The sequence below is a fragment of the Mesoplodon mirus genome, assembly GCF_964341445.2.
Source record: "Mesoplodon mirus genome assembly, chromosome: 8".
Taxonomy (NCBI): Eukaryota; Metazoa; Chordata; class Mammalia; order Artiodactyla; family Ziphiidae; genus Mesoplodon; species Mesoplodon mirus.
In genome coordinates, this window is record NC_138984.1 from 89,126,682 (window position 1) to 89,148,019 (window position 21,338).

A 21,338-nucleotide genomic window follows, 5' to 3' on the forward strand; every position below is an offset into this window, starting at 1 on the left:
TTGTTGCTCAAATGCCAGACTCAACTAGTTAAATCTTAATGTATATCGCCAATCATATATATAATATGCACCTATCATATACTGGTATAAATTATACTTTTATCTATAAATGTCATATCAACATTCAAATCACATATATGCTTTAGTGAAATGCCTTATAAATATGAAAAAACAGGGAAGGAGGAGAGAAGCAAGGAAAGAGATGAGTTGTTTTTTCCATTTTCTATTGATATATTCTGACAAATTCTAAAATTGGTATATTCTGAAATCTGTTCTGGCAAAACCTGACTAGAAAAAAGTTGGTTTATTATTTGCGACCTAATGCTTTTTATTCAAAATGGATGTTCCACTTTGTGAAATCCACTGAAATTTAGAGAATGGAAAGATGATTTTTCCCAAAATAAGCAAAATCTGAATCACTCTGTATACTTACTGCATTTCTATTATTTTGTGCATGATAATCTGAGAGAAAATGTATTCATTCTTTTATATTTTGACAGGGCAGGAGTCTATCCTTGAGCAGCTGGCAGCATAAATGACAAAAGAGCGGTATTTGCCTTAGGATCATGACAAAATTATCTTCAAAGAAATCTGTGTGTGTGTCTGTATGTGGGGGGTGTGTGTATTATGAGAGATATAAATACAGATATACATAAATGTATTTTTTCAAACATTTCTAAGATACATTAGTGCTATTGTCAGGATAATTTTAAAAAGTTAAAACACTCCAAAATTCAGCTGCACAGAATAAAAAGTATTCCTCCTCTTCCTAGTTTATAAAATCAGTATGAAGTTTCATCAACCTATGTCGTGATCAGTTGAGCTACATATTATGTATGCTATTTTGGAAACAAAGAAACACACAGTGATTTAAAAAACACAAAAATAATTACAATGGAACTGGAAAGCTTGCTAAACAAGATAGCCCTGACAACCGTAGAAAGACTAGGCTCCCCTGAACTGATCACAGTCTGTTCTCTCCTGGGACTAGCAACAAAAAGATGTGGTGAAAAAGGGAAAAAAAAGGAAAGAACAACCAGCTTTTAGTATTTCCCAAAATGAATGACCTGCCTCTAAATAAGACAAAGTCTGAAAGAAACCTGTCATTTACTTTTGCATCAGAGACTGCTGATAGTCTCCCAATATCCATTCCCCTCTTCTTCCTCCACAAAAATAACCCCCTGATTTTCTGGTGTGAACATGGCTCCCTAAACTGAAGACTAAGTTTCTCAGCTTGCCATGCCTTGCTGTTAGGAGTAGCCTATGAAAACTAAGTGAAAGTGATAGGGGTCGTCACCCCTCTGTCTCTTATTAGCTGGAATGTGGACATAGTCTGGCACTCCAGCAGCCACCTGAGATAAACTCAGAAGCCACACACAGGAAAACAACAAGATGGGACCAGTCTGGATCTACCATCTTGTGGAGGGCCACACTGGCCTTGAAATACCTCCAGATTTTTCGAATGTGGGAGAAAAATAAAAATCTATTTTGTGTTAGGAACTGACACTTACTCAGTTACTTTTAGTCAAACCTAATCCCAATTCTTATTCCTTACCACAAAAGATAGTCCACTTTTGTTTCTGTTACTTGGGGATTTTCCTTTATGAGGTCATGTCTTTCTGACTGAGTATAATATAAAAAAAATTTTTAAGCAATACTATGAACAACATTCTGCCACCAGTTGCCACCAGCTACCCTAAGAATTCTATGACAGTAACAGAATAAGAGAGCTAAAAAATGTGCAAACAGAAAGGCTCTAATTTATTTTCCATTACCTAGATATTACCACCCCAAAAGATGCTTTTGTTTGTCTGTTATAATGGTATAGTGGAAATCAAGAGTAGAATTTAAGTTTGATGGTGACTGGACTTGCTTGGAAAATTCCCAGAAAAATCCAGAGTTTTAAACACCTTAGTCTGCCAGTCGGACAGGCTCCATTGCCTCCAAGGCTCCCACACTACGTTGCCACTTTCCTCATTTCCTTTTTTTAAAAAAATTAATTAATTTATTTATTTATGGCTGTGTTGGGTCTTCGTTTCTGTGCGAGGGCTTTCTCTAGCTGTGGCGAGCGGGGGCCACTCTTCATCGCGGTGCGCGGGCCTCTCACTATCGTGGGCTCTGTTGTTGCAGAGCACAGGCTCCAGACGCGCAGGCTCAGTAGCTGTGGCTCACGGGGCCCAGTTGCTCCGCGGCATGTGGGATCCTCCCAGACCAGGGCTCGAATCCGTGTCCCCTGCATTAGCAGGCAGATTCTCAACCACTGCGCCACCAGGGAAGCCCCTCATTTCCTTTTAAATGTGCATTTAAGCCAGCAGAATCTTTTTTAATAAAACAAGAATAAAAAATAGCAGAAAAAGTTTTGGAAACTGAAAAGGTAAGGGTGCTCAGGAGAGGACAGACATGGCAAATACAAATTAGAAAGAGCCATCATGGTATAGATTAGTTTAAAAATCACTGATAAAAATAACAGGAATTATATTTGGACAACAAAAGCAAAATGAAGTTGTAAAAACATCCTGTAAATATCTTCTTTTCCCTGTGGCTATGACCCAGTATGTACATCAACTCTAGAATTCATAAGGTCAAAGATTTGACAAATGTAGTAGCAGGAACACAGACAGTGCCCTACATCAGGGGTTGGCAAACCATAGCTCACCGGTCAAATCCAGGCCATTATCTGTTTTTGTAAGGCTAACGAGCTAAAAATGGATTTTATATTTTTCAATGGTTACATTTAAAATAGCTGTATAAATACCTATATAACATAATATTCTCAATTGGCCTGCAAAGCCTTTAATATTTACTACTGGATCTTTTACAGAAAAGTTTGCCAACACCTGATCTACATGACTAACCATGTCTTTTTAACTAAGGTTTAAAGAAGGGAAAAATAAATATAACTTCAATTTTGAGAAGCTTGGCAAAGTTCACAGTATAGTTGATAGCAGTGTGATGTTAAGAATAATCCCTAACAATTGGGGAAAAAAAGGACTACTTAGAATTTGAACAACTGGTTAGCAATTAGCAGATAAATCTACTTGGAATTATCTCTTATGGTATGAGAGGTATTAATAAGTACTATTTATTGCCAAAAAGTTAGGAAAATACTTATAGAAAGTTGAACAAATTATTATTTTTTATGTGTGTTTGTCTCGTTTTACTGTAAGACTCTCAGAGTCTTTTAAAAAATCTCCAGAACAGGATATAGTATGCACCAATTCCAAAATTCATTTTACCTTAGTTCTGTGAAACCAATCAATATCTGAAAGAAAGTATCCCAGATAATACAGTTGGGGAAATATTTACCTCATTTGACATCAAAATAAATTAGTGGGGGATTAAAAAGTTAAATGTATAAAATACATAAAATCTAAAAGAGAACCAATTTAACTATCAAATCTCTTGTGGAGGTGGTGCTTTCCAGGCTAAAGAAGAATGGAATAAATCATTAGAAAAAGATTCACTGAAAATGTAACCAAATAAAATTAAAATATTTTTATGTTAAAACCAACAAAAAAGAGAAGCCACGTACAGTAAATATGATAAATGGTTGCATACATAATATGTAAGGAATTTATAGGGCCTAACAGGTCACTAAGAGAAAATCTAACAAGTAACTTCCTTGTGTGTTCACTATTGCTCTCCTTTTGCTGTTTTTCCTACTAAAACCAAAAAGAAATTCAAACTTGGGTCAAATCACAACCCACTTTAAAACTTGGCCATGGTTCCCTCAAGAGCAAAATCCTTAACATGGCCCACAAGAGGCAGATGGTATAGCCTCATCCCTTCATTCTCCAGCTCACTCTGCCCCTCAGCTACATTCTTCTTTCAGCTTCTTTCAGTTTTGCACGAGGCTGCTTCAGCATTAGAGCCCTTGCACATGCTGGTCCTTCTGCCTGGGTTGCTCTCTCCCTCACCCTCCCTCACTCTCACTCTTTTCCCTCAGTTTCTTTTTTCTCCTTATTATTAATTTTTATTGGCGTATAGTTGCTTTACAGTGTTGTGTTACTTTCTGCTGTACAGCAAAGTGAATCAGTTATACGTATACATACATCCACTCTTTTTCTTAGATTTCCTTCCCATTTAGGTCACCACAGATCACTGAGTAGAGTTCCATGTGCTATACAGTAGGTTCTCATTAGTTATCTATTTTATACATAGTAGTGTATATATGTCAATCCTAATCTTCCAATTCGTCCCACTACCCCTCTTTCCCCTTTGGTAACCTTAAGTTTGTTCTCTACATCTGTGACTCTATTTATGCTTTGCAAATAAGTTTATCTGTACCATTTTTCTAGATTCCACATAAAAGTGATATTATATGACATTTGTTTTTCTCTTTATGACTTACTTCACTCTGTATGACAATCTCTAGGTCCATCCACATCTCTGCAATGGCACTATTTCATTCCTTTTTATGGCTGAGTAATACTCCATTGTATACATGTACCACATCTTCTTATCCATTCCTCTGTCGATGGACATTTAGGTTGCTTCCATGTCCTGACTATCGTAAATAGTGCTGCAATGAAGATCGGGGTGTGTGTATCCTTTCAAATTTCGGTTTTCTCCAGATATACATATGCATAGGAGTGGGACTGCTGGGTCATATGGTAGCTCTATTTTTAGGAAATCAACAGTAACACAATAATAGTGGGGGACTTTATAACACCCCACTTATACCAATGGGTAGATCATCCAGATAGAAAATTAATAAGGAAACACAAGCCTCAAATGACACATCAGACCAGATAGACTTAATTGATATTTACAGGACATTCCATCTGAAAACAGCAGAATTCACTTTCTTCTGAAGTGCACACTGAACATTCTCCAGAATAGATCACATCTTGGCTCACAAATCAAGCCTTGGTAAATTTAAGAAAACTGAAGTCATATCAAGCACCTTTTCAGACCACAACGCTATGAAATTAGAGATCAATTACAGGAAAAAAACTGTAAAAAATATAAACACATGGAGGCTAAACAATATGTTACTAAACAATCAATGGATCACTGAAGAACTCAAAGAGGAAATAAAAAAATATCTAAAGATAAATGACAATGAAAACACGACAATCCAAAACCTACAGGACACAGCAAAAGCAGTTCTAAGAGGTAAGTTTATAGCAGTACAATCCTACCTCAAGAAACAAGAAAAAACCTCAAACAAACAACCTATCCTTACACCTAAAGCAACTAGAGAAAAAAGAACAAACAAAACCCTCAGTTTCACTCTCAGACATCCTTCAGTTTCCAAATCAGACTCTATTTTTTCAGAATAGCCTTCCCTGACTGTGATTCCTTGGATTTAGATCAGATTCTCCTTTACACAGTGATAGCACCTGTGCTTTCCCTCCACAGTGCTCACCTCAGTTTTTAATTCTATATTTGTGGGACAATTTCGTTAAAGTCTAACCCTCTCACCATCTGACAGACTCCTTAAGGCCAGGGATCTTGACTGTCCTGTTCATCCTTGTATCTCCAGCACCCAGAAGAGTATCATTACAATTTTTTTAGAAACAAAACAATAACAAAATACTTTTTTTTATTTATTTATTTATTTTTTTTTTAAATCATCAATACCCCAGACGCATTTACCATTTTATTTTATTTTATTTTTTTATTTTATTTTTTATTTTTTCGGTACGCGGGCCTCTCACTGTTGTGGTCTCTCCCATTGTGGAGCACAGGCTCTGGACGCGCAGGCTCAGTGGCCATGGCTCACAGGCCTAGCCGCTCCACGGCATGTGGGATCTTCCCGGACCGGAGCACGAACCCGTGTCCCCTGCATCGGCAGGCGGACTCTCAACCACTGCGCCACCAGGGAAGCCCCAAAATACTTTTTTTTAAATGCCAAAAATGTTATTTATTTTGGGGGCAGTTAGACTATAGGTAATATTTTTCTTTTCCTACTTTTCTGCATTTTACATATTTTCTGTAACGCACATGTTAATAAAAAACAAAAGTTGGGCTTCCCTGGTGGTGCAGTGGCTGAGAGTCTGCCTGCCGATGCAGGGGACACGGGTTCGTGCCCTGGTCCGGGAGGATCCCACATGCCACGGAGCGGCTGGGCCCGTGGGCCATGGCCGCTGAGCCTGCGCGTCCGGAGCCTGTGCTCCGCAACGGGAGAGGCCACAACAGTGAGAGGCCTGCGTACCGCAAAAAAAAAAAAGTTTATGATGGACCTAAATTTAAATAAACAAATATAACTACTGAAAACCAGAGTTTTAAAAAATCAGGAGGTGAAACCAGACCTTATGAAGAATTAATTCAAATAACAAACTTCGGACATATTTACTGACATGGAAAATGTTCATGATATACAGCTAATTGAAAACATATGCCATAAAATAGTGTACTTGGTATGAAACCATTTCTAATTCAACCCAGAAAAGTACTAGAATTTCATACACTTCAATTTTAACAGTGATTATCTCTGACTAGTGGGATTAGAGGTGATTTTTTGCTTTTCTTTCTGCTTTTCTGTTTTTTCCCAAATATTGTTTTCTGTATTATATATCTATATGTTAGGAAAAACCGATCTCTTTAAACAGCTATGCACTCTTGTGGATTTACAATACCGTTCAATTTGCAACCCATTTTTAGGAATACACCTATTTTTTTCAAGTAAGGGATGCTTTATATTAAACTACCCATTCCCTACTGTGCCATATTAATTACTTTCTATAATTTGTTTTATTAAAGCCTACTTGACCAGAGGGTCCTTGATAAGAATTATTACACCAATTTTTTTTAATTTCTTTTTTTAATTTTTTTTTTTGCGGTACGTGCGCCTCTCACTGTTGTGGCCTCTCCCGTTGCGGAGCACAGGCTCCGGACACGCAGGCTCAGCGGCCATGGCTCAGGAGCCCAGCTGCTCCGTGGCATGTGGGATCTTCACGGACCGGGGCATGAACCCGTGTCCCCTGCATCGGCAGGCGGACTCTCAACCACTGCGCCACCAGGGAAGCCCTACACCAATATTTTTTTAAAGCTTATGGCACTGACAACATGGTATTACATTTTAAAGTAAATCATGCTATTGTTTTTATCAATTTGAATTTTCTGACATTGCAGGACTACTAAATTCTATGGTTGTTATGTGTTTTATCACCTACTTTTATATTCAGAAAATTTCCCCAAAAGTGATTCACAAGCTTAACTAAGAGAAGCAGAAAAGCATTTTTGAAAAATTATTCTGCGGAACACTATTTTCCACTTATTCCAAATAGCACAACAAAGAGGCTTGCAGGAAATGAAATGAAACCATGGTAACCAACTAAACCTATCATGAGCTACCAGATCAAGAGAACACAGAGTACATTACACGTCAACGCCTACCAGAAGCATAATCCTTCCCCAGTTCCTTTTGATCCTTCTTCCTAAACATGAAAAAAGCTTTCAACTAATTTTCATATTTTAAAAATGTGAAAGCCCCTGTACCAATGACTTTACCCAGGAATTCTTTGGCTGAGTTCACTTTAAAAGTCAACCTAATGATCTAAGATTCAATTAGAAATTGTTTTTTTCAATCATTAGCAAATTACATTTCCTACTTCACAGCATTTCATCATTTTCTAATACAATAGCAATAGTTTCTTCATACTAGATCTCAGAGTTGTAAAGATTAAGTAACATTCTCTCAGGAATTCCTTAATAGAATCTTACCAGCATTCTAAACCCAAAGTCACAATAAATTAAATCACAAATGCATTTACATAATAGGAAGGAGCCCATTTTATCATCTTATTGCCCATTCTACTACCAATCATCAACCCCTATCATAGAAACTGAAGCTAAACTCACAGAATATAGCTCAACATGTTCTTAAACTACCAACCATCAGCTAAGACTAAATAAACAAGGTATTGATGGCTTTTATTACATAACTATACAGCCAGGCAGACAACAGGGCAAAACTTGTGGAAAGACTAGAGATGATCTTTGCTGCTATGGTTAGCCACTACCAAATAACTGTCACATATAATAAAATACAACATACATACATGCCATAAAAATATATGTATATTTTATGCACAACCAATTTCTTGAAGGACAGACAAATAATTGTGAATGGCATTATCTCTATGGAGTGGAACTAGAAGTATGTGGAGGGAAAGTAATGTAATTTATCATTATATACAATTCTCTTATTTGAAAAAAATATTTTTTTACAACAGCCATATATTGTTTTCATAGTCATAACAGAGATGTGATAAATGACATGGATGCAAGTACACTATTATTTTTACAGATTATTATTGCTGTTTTTCTCTGAAAAGTTGTCCAAACTCACTACAAAATTATTTTTATAAGCACATATGGTCACCAAATGATTTTATAATGTAATTTTAGCTTAAATAGTTAAACTTTACATATACTTAATTTGGCTTTTCTCTTTTTGGGGAGAGAGGGATGGAAAGTTAACCCTTGAGAATTAGTTGGAGTAAATTTCATCCTTAAAGGCTTTAAACAAAGGTTTATCTGCTTTATAAAAATGGTACTGTATTGACAACTTAAAAATCTTTATTAAAAACTCATTGACTGGGACTTCCCTGGTGGCGCAGTGGTTGAGAGTCCGCCTGCCGATGCAGGGGACACGGGTTCGTGCCCTGGTCTGGGAAGATCCCACATGCCGCGGAGCGGCCAGGCCCGTGAGCCATGGCCGCTGAGCCTGCGCGTCCCGAGCCTGTGCTCCGCAACGGGAGAGGCCACAACAGTGAGATGCCCGCGTATCGCAGAAAAAAAAAAAAAAAAAAAAAACCTCATTGACTTAAAAGCTAAGGGTTTACTCTTATGCCACACCCCTTTTCAACTTACATGGTGCTACATGTTTTATTATTACTTTGGATGTTGTTTTTAACAGGTTATATTTTCTGTTTCTTAGCTTTTTTGTTCTTGAGCAAGTTAAGCCTCAGTTTTCTTGTAAAACGCAGAAAATATAGTATCTACTCCATGGGCTGATTTTGTAGATAAAACTGAGTTTTCCAACCTGTTTGTCAGGAACAGAGGTTAGAGGCTACACGATATCAAATCTGTCAGCCCTTTCAGAGGCCGGGACGGTCTGATGCAGCTCAAGTCCTGGCACTGGCCACATTTGGCCACAGTCAGCCCCCTGCATTTACTCTCAGTGTGCCATGTGACAGCATAATTTTCAATGGGTGCCACAACATGAAAAAGCATTAGAAAATACTGAAAGATAATTCACATAAGGTATTTACCACAGTGCATGACACAGTAAATATTCAGTAAACATTAACTATTACCATATGTATAAAACCAGTAGGCCCATTAATAAAATACGTGGGTACACAACTCGTTCATAGGAAAGGAGGCACATTATCAACACATTCTGGAGCTGTCTCTGGTTACCAAGAAACAGACCTTACATTAAAAGAACCTGGTATGTCTCCTACTGCACCTTAAAGTAGATATACAAGTCAGATTCCAGTTTCTCTTTCAGAGTAGACAGCCAGAGAGTTGGAATTTTATCTCTTATATCAAAGTTCCTGTTGATTAGCCAGAAATGTACTTGAAACTCAATTCCACCCTAAAAGAACTGCTCGGTGGAATCTGCCTTATGCTGTGCCTTAAAAATGCAAAACCCAAAAATATCTTGAAATCCGCTTTTTTGATTGCTCTACCTTCTGCTTTAAACCCATTGCTATAGATGCATAGTTTCTGAGAGGGAACTGAAGTTTGAATAGAAAGAACATCAGTTAATAAAAACCATGCTGTGCATAAAATCTGAAAAATGAAGTACCATTCGAGAGTAAAATGCAAATCAAAACCACAATGAGATACCACTTCACACCCACTAGGATGTCACACCCACTGTTTAAATCAAAGACATGATAACAGGTATTGGCGAGGAGTGGAGAAATTAGAACCCTCACACATTGCTGGTGGGACTATAAAATGGTAAAACGACTTTGGAAAAAAATCTGGCAGTTCCTCAAAATGATAAACAGAGTTACAATATGATCCAGCAATTTCACTCCTAGGTATATACCCACGAGAAATAAAAACATATGTACACACAAAGCCTTGTACACAGCATTATTCATAGTAGCATTATTCGTAATAGCCAAAAAGTGGAAACAACTCAAATGTCCATCAATTGATGAATGGATAAGCAAAATATGATATATATCCAAATACTGGAACAGTATTCAAATATTACTTATTAATGTTAAATATTAATATTTATAATTTATTATAAATATAAATTTATGTAAATTATAAATATTAATATTTATAATTTATTAATATTATTGATATTAAAAAGAAATAAAGTACTGATATGTGCAACAACATGGATGAACCTTGGAAATATGCTAAGGGAAAGAAGCCACTCACAAAAGAATACATATTATATACACAATTCCACTTTTATGAAACATCCAGGATGTATAAATCTACAGAGATAAAAAAGTAGTTTAATGGTTACCTGAGGCTGGGAGGATTGGGAGAAATGGGAAATGACTGTAAATGGGTATGGAGTTTCTTTTTAGGGTGATTAAATGTTCTAAGATTGATTATGTCGCATAACTGTGAATGCACTAAAAACCATTGATTTGTACACTTTAAATGGGTGAATTGGTATGTTATTTATAACTAAAAGAAGGGAAAAGTTTAAAAAAAGACAACACATGCAAAAGCCACACATACAACACATGCAAAAAAAAAGACATACACATGCAAAAAGACACAACACATGCAAAAAAAAAGACACAACACATGCAAAAAGACACAACACATGCAAAAAAAAGACAACACATGCAAAAGCCAAGCTTGGGAATAAAGTTAGAAAAAAAGAAAAAGGCTGAATTTTTGTTAATACATAGAAACAGTGCTTGGTTGCCATAAGTACATGTTTCAGAACACTCTTAGGATAGGAGGTAAACCTTTTTTGGTACAGGGAAAAAAATCAGAAAACAGGAAGAAAAAGAACTGGTGAGGTAACTAGGTCTTAAAATTTTTTTCCTCTATCAACTGAACACGTTAACAAGAAGTCTTTTAGGTTCATTTATCAAAAAGGGGTCTGAAAAAAAAAGAAAAAAAAATGGGGAGGGTGTCTATCTGACTTACCAAACAGAAGAAACCTGGTAAATTTTTATCCTTCTTTTCTCCCCTGTACTCCCAACATTTAATTCTAATTTATTAACTGAAAGTGAGAAATAACTCAAAGGCTCTTAAGAGTCAGACTATACATTTTAAGTTTTTTCCTCCCTGTAGATGAACCACATCAGAAGGCATTAATCAGAAAGTTACATTCTATGAGGCCACCATCACCGATACCCAAACCAGGCAAGGATACCACAAAAAGAGAAAATTACAGGCCAACATCACTGATGACTACAGACATAAAAATCCTCAACAAAATACTAGCAAACCAACTCCAACAGTACATTAAAAGGATCATACATCATGATCAAGTGGGATTTATCCCAGGGATGCAAAGATTCTTCAATATCCACAAATCAATCAATGTGATACACCACATTAACAAATTGAAGAATAAAAACCATATGACCACCTCAAAAGATTAGAAAAAGCTTTTGATAAAATTCAACATCCATTTATGATTAAAGAAAAACAAAACTCTTCAGAAAGTGGGCACACAGAAAACATACCTCAACATAATAAAGGCCATATATGACAAACCCACAGCTAACATCATAGTCAATTGTGAAAAGCTGAAAGCATTTCCTCTAAGATCAGGAACAAGATAAGGAGGCCCACTGTGGTCATTTATATTCAACATAGTTTTGGAAGTCCTAGCCACAGTAATCAGAGAGGAAAAAGATATAAAAGGAATCCAAATTGGAAAAGAAGAAGTAAAAACTGTCACTGTTCACAGATGACATGATGCTATACACAGAAAATCCTAAAGATGCTACCAGAAACCTACTAGAGCTCATCAATGAATTCAGTAAAGTTGCTGGACACAAAATTAATATACAGAAATCCTGCATCTATACACTAATGACAAAATATAAGGAAGAGAAATTAAGGAAACAATCCCATTTACCACTGTATCAAAAAGAATAAAATACCTAGGAATAAACCTAGCTAAGGAAGCAAAAGACCTGTACTCTGAAAATTGTTAGATACAATGAAAGAAATTAAAAATGACACAAACAGGGCTTCCCTGGTGGCGCAGTGGTTGAGAGTCCACCTGCCAATGCAGGGGACACAGGTTCGTGCCCTGGTCTGGGAAAATCCCACATGCTGCGGACAGGCTAGGCCCGTGAGCCATGGCCACTGAGCCTGTGCGTCCCGAGCCTGTGCTCCGCAGCGGGAGAGGCCACAACAGTGAGAGGCCCGTGTACCGCAAAAAAAAAAAAAAAAAAAAAAGACATAAACAGATGGAAAGGTATACCATGTTTTTGGATTAGAAGAATCAGCATTGTTAAAATGACCATACTACCCAAGGCAATCTACAGATTCAATACAATCCCTATCAAATTACCAATGGCATTTTTCATAGAACTAGAACAAAAAATTTTTAAATTTGTACAGAAACACAAAAGACCCCATATAGCCAAAGCAATCTTGAGAAAGAAGAATGGAGCTGTAGGAATCACACTCCCTGACTTCAGACTATACTACAAAGCTACAGTAATTGAAACAGTATGGTACTGGCACAAAAACAGACATATAGATAATGGAACAGGATAGATTTGAAGTAAGTCAGAGAAAGACTAATATCATATGATATCACTTATATGTGGAATCTAAAAAAATGATACAAATGAAATTATTTACAAAACAAAAATAGACTCACAGACATAGAAACAAACTTATGGTCACCAAAGGGGATAGTGGGGGCTGTGGGGGTAGATAAATTAGGAGTTTGGGATTAACATATACGCACTACTATATATAAAACAGATAAACAACAAGGACCTACTGTATTGCACAGGGAACTATATTCAATATCATGTAATAATTTATAATGGAAAAGAATCTGAAAAAGAATATATATATATGTATATATATAAAACTGACTCACTTTGCTGTCCACCTGAAACTAACACAACACTGTAAATTAACTATACTTCAATTTTTAAAATAGTTTAAAAAGACCCTCAAAAAAAAAAAAAGAAAACAAAAGAAAAGAAAGTTACTTGGTGAACATGGAGTCCAGAGCAAGAGGAACTGAGTGAATTGAATGTTTAATAGACTATTTCTCAAAGAGTGTTTCACAGAGAGATTCCACAAAAAGAGGGTCTCATAATCAAATGAGTTTGGGAAATGCAGCATAGTTCTATTAAAAATGCTCACAGGCTCTGAGAAATACTGCATCAAAGAAACCCAACTGATTATGGTTAGTGGCAGGGAGACTCACACAGTTCCTTTATGAGCATCTCCATACTAGAGATAGCACTGCCAATGTTGGTCAAGACTCCCCTCTCCCACAGACCCTGGACTCTAGAACACACCTCTGTGACTTCCCTTTCTATTGCCCCCAAGGCTGTCCCTCCCCTTCTGATCAATGATTTAATGATTAAATAAATAAATAAGGTGACACATTTCACTTGGAGTCATATCTTCAAAGACTTAGGAGGTACTGTCTTTCACTTTGACCCAAGGTTTCAGCTAGTGTCTTCAATTTTTCCCAAAATGAAAATAACCCTATTGATTTTTTTTGTTTGATTGTAAAAATGATACACATGGCATTGTGAAAAAAAATCAGACAACTCAGAAAGGTACAGAGAAGTAAAAATCACCTTTAAGTTCAAACTCAGAGACAACACTATGAACACTGGCAATCAGTCTTTTAGACAGCTGTCTACTTACATATATACCCTATACATACATACATACAGACAGACACACACGTATATTAAATAGCATGATACTCTACATACTGTCCTGTATAGTGAATTTTATTTTGTAGATTAACATAGGGTATACTTCAGAACTTATCAAATAAGAAATACTGTTTAAAGAAAATATATGTCCAAACATCACGCTTTCTCAGTTTTTTAATTCTCATTTGTTTTCCAGTACCTAAAATTTTTCAAAATAATTCTTATCATTATGGTCAGCATAAAATCAACAGGAAGTGCCAAGCACTGTGGGTATGCAACATTCTCTGGAATATTTCCAAAATCTGTTCTGGAATATCTAAACACAGGACTTGGAGACTATCAAGACTCTTACACGTGTGTCATCTTGCTCTTCTCCAAGTTTAGAGAAGCTAAAATGAGTCAGACTCAACAGAAATGTCCCTAGGGTTGCCAAATTTGGAGTTAACATTTCTCCTCAAAGGGAACCCTTTAAAATCAATAAGGTATCTAGAATCTCTTTTGAAGATCACTTTTCCATTGCCCAAGGAAAACTACTTACTAAATTAATTATCAAATAATTCTGGTAAAACTTAATTCCCACCACCCAATCCACTTATTTATTCTTATTGCTCCCACAATAATCTTTTAAAATTACAAATGTTCAACCATTACTCTCTTCTATTAAAAGTCTTCAGTGACTCCCATTTCCTACAGATAAAGTCCAAATTCTTAAGCATGAAATACCAGCCTTTCCTGGCATACTTACTGCTAAAGCTTCCTGCACCCCCGAGTCCTAGCAGCCTGCCATACACCAAATGTTCCATGCTGTTCTATATATTCCTTCCTTGGCTTTTTCTTCTTCCCAAAATGCTCATTTTTTTATAATCACATCCTATCCTCTACCTGGCAAACCTATATTCTACCTTTATGAGGCAGCTTAAATGTCTTCCTTTTTGACCCATTGGATAATATCTGGCAGAATTCAAAAGCTCAATAAAAGCTCCTAAATCATATGTAATATTATTTCTTATTGATGTTTGCAATCTGTATGGGTTCTCTTTTATAACAGGTTCTCTTTTATTTGATTTTGCTATGGTTTCTACCATGTGAAGAAACTTCCTATTTTCATAGCTACAAAGTAAATATTTTGGGATGATGTGCTGTTGTTTTTAATGATGCAGTCACCTGTGCTATACTGTGTAACTGGTATCCATTTTCCCTCCTCACTCCAACCTTCTTCCTTCTTTTAAAACAGGAAAAGAAAACCAGATTTTTATCTGATAAGAACCAGATTCTTATCAGGTACAGTGGTGGCAATGAGAAAACAGATACCACATATTTAAAAGGTCATTTCACATGATCACTTACACTAGCTCTCCACTAGTCTTTTCACCTTCTTATTTCACTATTTCCAAGAATTCATGGGGTGCTTACGTAATTCTAACAGTTACTTATAGTGAACAACAGTTTTGATAGGTTATAGTTCAAGAATATATAGGAAAAGATGGAGAAAATGCAGGAAACGATTTCATCAGAGGATTAGAATCTTAAAAAAAAAAGTAAATGGAAATTCTGGAATAACACAGTATATGAAATTAGGAACTCAATGAATGGATTTACAGCTGATCAAAGAGAGCAGAATAAAGGACTAGTGGACTGGAAGACAGGTCAATAGAAAATGTCCAAATTAAAGTTCAGAGAGATGAAAGTCAGGAAGTGAGAAGCTCAGAGGAAAAACAATTTGGAAAATTCAGGAAATAATTTATGATGAATAAACCTACAGTTATAGTATCATGATATGTAATAATTTTATATTTCTTATAACTATTCTTTTGTATACACTTAACATTTAATTAAAAGGATAATACAAAACATGCACAGTCCTATCTTTTTCACTTGTCACTCCATATGTACAACACTGAACAATTTTTCCTTCTAGTGAGAAAAACTATAGAATGACATAAAAAAAATTTTTTAAAGAATTAGTTATAAAACTATGAAAATCATACAAAGAAAAATGTTTTCTACAAAACTTCTTATTTTAGGTTACTTGCAGCTAATACATGCCATGATACCTCATTAAACTATAACTAATACAAATGTTATCAAAATCAACATACAGAAAATCCCGAAGTCATAGGAAACACTTCATGCTTCATGAGGTATATAATCTAGTGCCTGGGAGAGCATCTTATCTTCAACTGCACACTCCAACTATGTGGATGTCTGTCTAGTGTTTCATTGTATAAAAGACTTTGAGCGACAATCATTTTTTCTGAACGAAGGGGTCCACATGGGCAAGGCAGAAAAGCAGGACAAGGCCTGGCCAGAAATTCAGGCTGAGATGGCGTGTAAGAGAAGATGATGGTGAAGAAGAAAGTGGGATGTCAACCACAGACGACCTTCCATGCCATGCAATGAAAATCTCCTTGCTGACTGCAAAAAATTGATACTGTGACACCACACATACAATACATCCTTGCCGAACTGGTACCTCACATTATACACAAAGATCATCAGTAAAGGTTAGGCTTCCCCAGGTTTGGGGGAGATGCCAGTGACAGAGGGAGGTGTGGCCTTTGAAACCTTGTGTCCTACTCAACATTACGACTTTGCAGATCACTGCATCAGATTTTAAGATTGATCACTCATGATACCATGGAAGATACATTAGAGGGGATAAGGCTGGATACAGGTAAATTCCTAATGAAACTAATCCAGGAGGTGGCTTGATTGAAAAGAAGGGGAAATTTTGAAAATTACTTAAGAAATAAAAGATTGTTGGGCTTGGCTGTGTGAGATGAGCAAGAAGAAAAAGTTCTTTTAACCATTAGATAATATAGGTACAGTACCTTGGGCTTTCCAGAGTCTATGAAAAGGTATAAAATATGAACAAAAAGGTGTGGCTCCAAAACATAAAAGGAAATCTAAAGTTAATTTCAAAAGCAATTTATATTTTAAAAAGCGAAGTTAACAGCAATATATATATATTTGATATGGGATATAGTGTTTGATATGGAGGCCTCTAAATGAATAAGGCCAGGCCTACAAACATCTTAAAACAGAACTAAGAGAAAAGAAAAATGATGTCTTGCTTTCGGTCTTGTGAACTGGCTAAATAACAGTGTCACCAGCTATTAAGGGGATACAGGTGTTACAGCACATTTGGGAGGAAAACTGATGAATTCGGTTTTGGACATATTGTGAGGTTGAGGTGACCATGGAACAACTTGAAATCAAGGACTTATTCCTAATTTTAGGGCCTTTGTTTAACACAGTAAATGCATAATAAACACTGATGGCTGTAAATTCAAACTGCCTCCCTACCCCAGTGGATCATGCATTCTGTTAAAAACAGACTGACGTTAACTGGGAGAATCATTAGTTGAAATGGGGAATATCAGATAAGATTAATAGATATATCAATACAACTTCTATATCACATTCTGTTTAACACTTCCCTGCCATACAGCTAGTTCAAAACAAAGAAAATCATATTTCAGCATGTACATTACTCACGATGCATACTCACAAATTCCCTACCTCCACTACAAGCCCTTTTACTATTTCTTTTCCATGTAAAAACTTTATGATGATTTTCAAAAACAAAAGGAAAACTGCGTGTTACCCCAGACCTATACATTAAAAGCACTGTCATCAATCCCATGTTGCTCTATTCTTCAATCCAATTCTAGGATTTCCTGGGCCAAAGTGGACGGTGAGTGATTATGAAGTCATGAGTAGCATGAGAGAGGGTGAGAGGGTGGGAATGAGGAAGAATTTGGAAGATCTGGGTGCTACTTTTCTCCACACTGAATCCTTGGCCCTAGGGCGTTTGCTGGTGTTATTCAGTAAAAAACAGCGTGAAAACCACATTATGAGGCGATGTAGGATGATAGAAAGTACCTGAACTTTGCAATGAGGTGAAACTGAGTTAAAATTCCAGTGATCTCAGAAGAAGGTGGAGAGACGGCAACAAAGGGAAAAGGAAGAGAGTATACAGATTGCTTTCTTTCCTTTCACCCCACCTCCTTCTTGCTTATTTTGGCCCACTAGCCTGCACATCAAGGCTTATCTACCCCAGACACTCAGATGACCATCTATTTGGATATGTGGTATTGTAGAATCCTAGAATTATAAAATGTTAGGAATAGAAAGATGAAGCAGCTGGCTTCAAGAATACCTGTGATTTGCTCCAAATTAGTCGTCTAGCTCATTTAGTGGCAAAATGAGTAGGTATTTAAATTCTCAGCCCAGACTTTTTCCCCTATATACCAAAATTTAAACCTGAAAAAGCAACATAATTAAGTAACTGAAGGGGGATTTACGCTTTATAATTTTCCATAAAAGCAGATTTCCATGAACTCCTGTTAACAAGCTCTACTGTCCAAGTATGCTATTGATTCAGAATTCAGCATGAGGAAATACTGAATTATACCATTCTTTTGCCAGAAAGATTAATAATAAATCTGGTGGATGGGAGTAAGAACAGTCCCTGCTCACTCACCTAGGCATAAGTGATTGGAGAAGGAGTTGGACGTGGTCATATCAGAGTCCTAAGCAATAATATTAGCTTTCTCTTCTCTCTCTGTGGCTACCAAAAGAAATGTTATTTCTTTGACCTCTTTCTTCAAAGTTTCTACTTTTAAATCTTTTCCAAACAATGCATAAATGAATGCATGAATGAACAAATGAAGGAATGAACAAAGACGATAGATAATTATTCCAAGCCTCTAGAGAGGCAGCAATGTAGAGTGATTAAGAGCATAGACTCTGAAGCCAAATTGTCTGGGTGTGAATACCAGCTACACAAATTATTAAATGTATAACCTTGGCCAAGTTACTCAGCCTCTAGGTCCTCTGTTTCCGTATCTGTAAAGTGGAGATAGAAATTGTACACACATCCTTGACCTGCTGTGAAGATTAAATGAGGTTAGAGTCCTGGCAGGAGGTTAGCCCAATGGATAAGCATGCTATTGTATTATTGCTCTGTTATTATTGCAGGGTTAGTGGAAATACTTGTTTCTGGCCACTGTGCTGTAAGCTAAGAACAGCCAAAATGCTAGGCAAAGTTCAGTAGATAGGAAAGAGCCAGGAGTTCCCAAGGAAAGCTGCTTGAACCAAAAGCCAACCCAAGAGAAATGACATCGGCTTTAATTTTACGAGGTACAAAGGTCTTTTCTCTTTAGTTCCTTTCCTTATTCAAGAAATAGATGGGAGCTGATACAGCAGGACAGATGGAAGGGAATGGGTAAGATGAAATAGAAGAAAGCAGCTACAATAAAAATGCCTTAAAAGTTTTTCAGTTCTTAATTACTGAGTCTACCATTCATGAGGAACTTTTTAAGAGTCTCAAAGCTATTAAAATGGTAATTAGGTCCCAAGAAAACAAGAACCAATTCAATTACATGCTGGATGCTTTTAAAATTTAAAGCCCTCTATTAAGAGGGTTTTAAATGAGGCACAGTTATAATCACAGGTCCATGACCAACCTTAAAGCCAAAGTGTAGGTTCCTGGCTGACGCTGGCTCTCCCGAATGAGGTAGCTCCCCTCAGCCACACTCAAGAGCTGGTCTGCCGCTTCTCGGGAGATCATGCCATGAAACCTAAGAAACAAAGTCAATTCAGAAACTGCATGCTTTCCACCTTTTTCAATAAAACAAGATAAAACAAAACCTCCCACCTTCTCTTGTTGATTTCTAGACAAAGTGCTGCCATAAAATTGAAGGGGAGCAGTTGGGTTTAACTATGCTTGTGTTTCTCTAGGCCTGGCCCGGGGCCAGCTTCTCTGTGGTGCCAAGAACAGCACCGAAGTAGCTCTCCAATCCATTTAACAATCACGGAATCAAAATTCACATCCATCTACGGAAGACCAACCACCTGTCTCAAGAGGACAATTCCCTTCTTATGTAGCTGCCTGACCATATGGACATGCTAAAAAACACTCAGCAATGTGTCCCACTTCCTTTCTTCACACCAGTGGCATTGCTCCAAAAATTTTGGCTCAGAGTCTAAGTTGGCAATTTTCCAGGTACCCTGGGTTGCCCTTAATTGGCATGATTGCTCAATAATGTGCATAATCTGCATCACTGCATACTCAAGCCAAAAGCAAACAACTGTAATACTTGCTTTCACTCCCTGTTAAAACCCTATTTTTGATTAACAGAGAAAAAAGGAGGAAGAAGAGTAAACAAAAATAACACACTCCTTATACAAACACAGTAGATTCACCTATAACATTCTGACATAAAACACTGAAAAATTAAAAAACATCCATGGTAACTAATGATTAATATTAAAAATATAAAACCACCTTATATTCGTATGGTGATGTACAGTTTATAAAGAACCTACACAAATATTATGTCCTTTTATTAACTCAAAGAAAACTGAATTGAACAACTGCTCACATGAGACCGTAGCTTTTAAAGGTACAAAAAACCCAACAGTCCCTTGAATTTGGAATGATATTTTGAAAAGGCCCTGAAATAGCACCTTAATAATTTAAGAACTTTACGAGGGTTCAAGTGGCAACTTTTTGAAATTTTTCTCATGGGAAAAGTTCGGTCTTTCTCAATTTAAGTCTTAAAGCAGTTTGTAGTACATATGCTCAAATCATGACAATTAGAACAAGGAGGTTTAACAATGGGCTCCTAGAATTTCTTATGTCCTTAAATTCCTCAATCTTTCAGAACCAGGTCCACTCTGATTCTGTAGGAGTAAGAAGATAGTAACCTATCTGTGGTAATAACACATATATTAGATTAGCATATTGGTATATTATTTTAAGTTTACATGACACCAACTAATAAAGTTAGTAAAATTTAATATCTCCTTGTTTTTAAAAATCCAATTAATTCAGAAGAAAATCTCATTCAAGGAAACAAATTTTGGAACAAAACTTGATGGTGGTATTTAAAGACTCTTAAAACTATTCATACCAGCTGACCCAAAATTTCCGCCCCAGAGAAAGATTAATGCACTAAGATATTTCTTACGGTGTTACTTTTAATACTACCGTTTAAAGTCAACCTATATGCCAAAAGCAGAGAAATGACTAAATTATGGTATAACCATAAAGAACACCAGTGGCTCCCCTCAACTCCTAAGTACCTAGGTTCTACTCATAAGAGTCCTGAAAACTTAAACAGAATTTTAGATAATTTAAAAATATTTGTTATATACATTATTGTTTATCTGATATGATCTTCAGCCATGAAAAACAAATGATTTTATTTGGGGAATGATGGGATTATAGGTGATTTTTATTCCTTTCCTCGAAGGGTTATATTTCTTTTTTTTTTAATAATCAGAAGAATTAAGGACTTTAAAAATTATTACATTTTTCATAAAAGAGAAAAATGCTCATTATTAATATTAAATGGAAAAATCAGGCTACAAAAAGTATATGTATAATAACTCAATTTTCTAAAAACCATTAAGAAAATAGATCTTCAGAAGATAATACTTCAAACTGTTAACATTAGGTATTTCTGGGTAGCATGAATTTACTTACAGAAAATTTGGAAAATAAAA

General features: G+C 36.3%; 1 protein-coding gene across 3 annotated transcripts in view; it reads right to left on the reverse strand.

The window, feature by feature from the left end:
- Positions 1-21,338, reverse strand: part of CHN1 (chimerin 1) — a 194,962-nt gene that overhangs the window by 105,566 nt on the left and 68,058 nt on the right. For 2 of the 3 annotated variants that reach the window (XM_082630061.1, XM_082630059.1), the window contains one exon: positions 19,295-19,408. The exons of the other annotated variant lie outside the window; for it this stretch is intronic. In XM_082630061.1, coding sequence (XP_082486187.1) covers positions 19,295-19,408 — 114 coding nt within the window. The remainder of the gene's footprint in view (positions 1-19,294; positions 19,409-21,338) is intronic. 3 annotated transcript variants of the gene reach the window in all.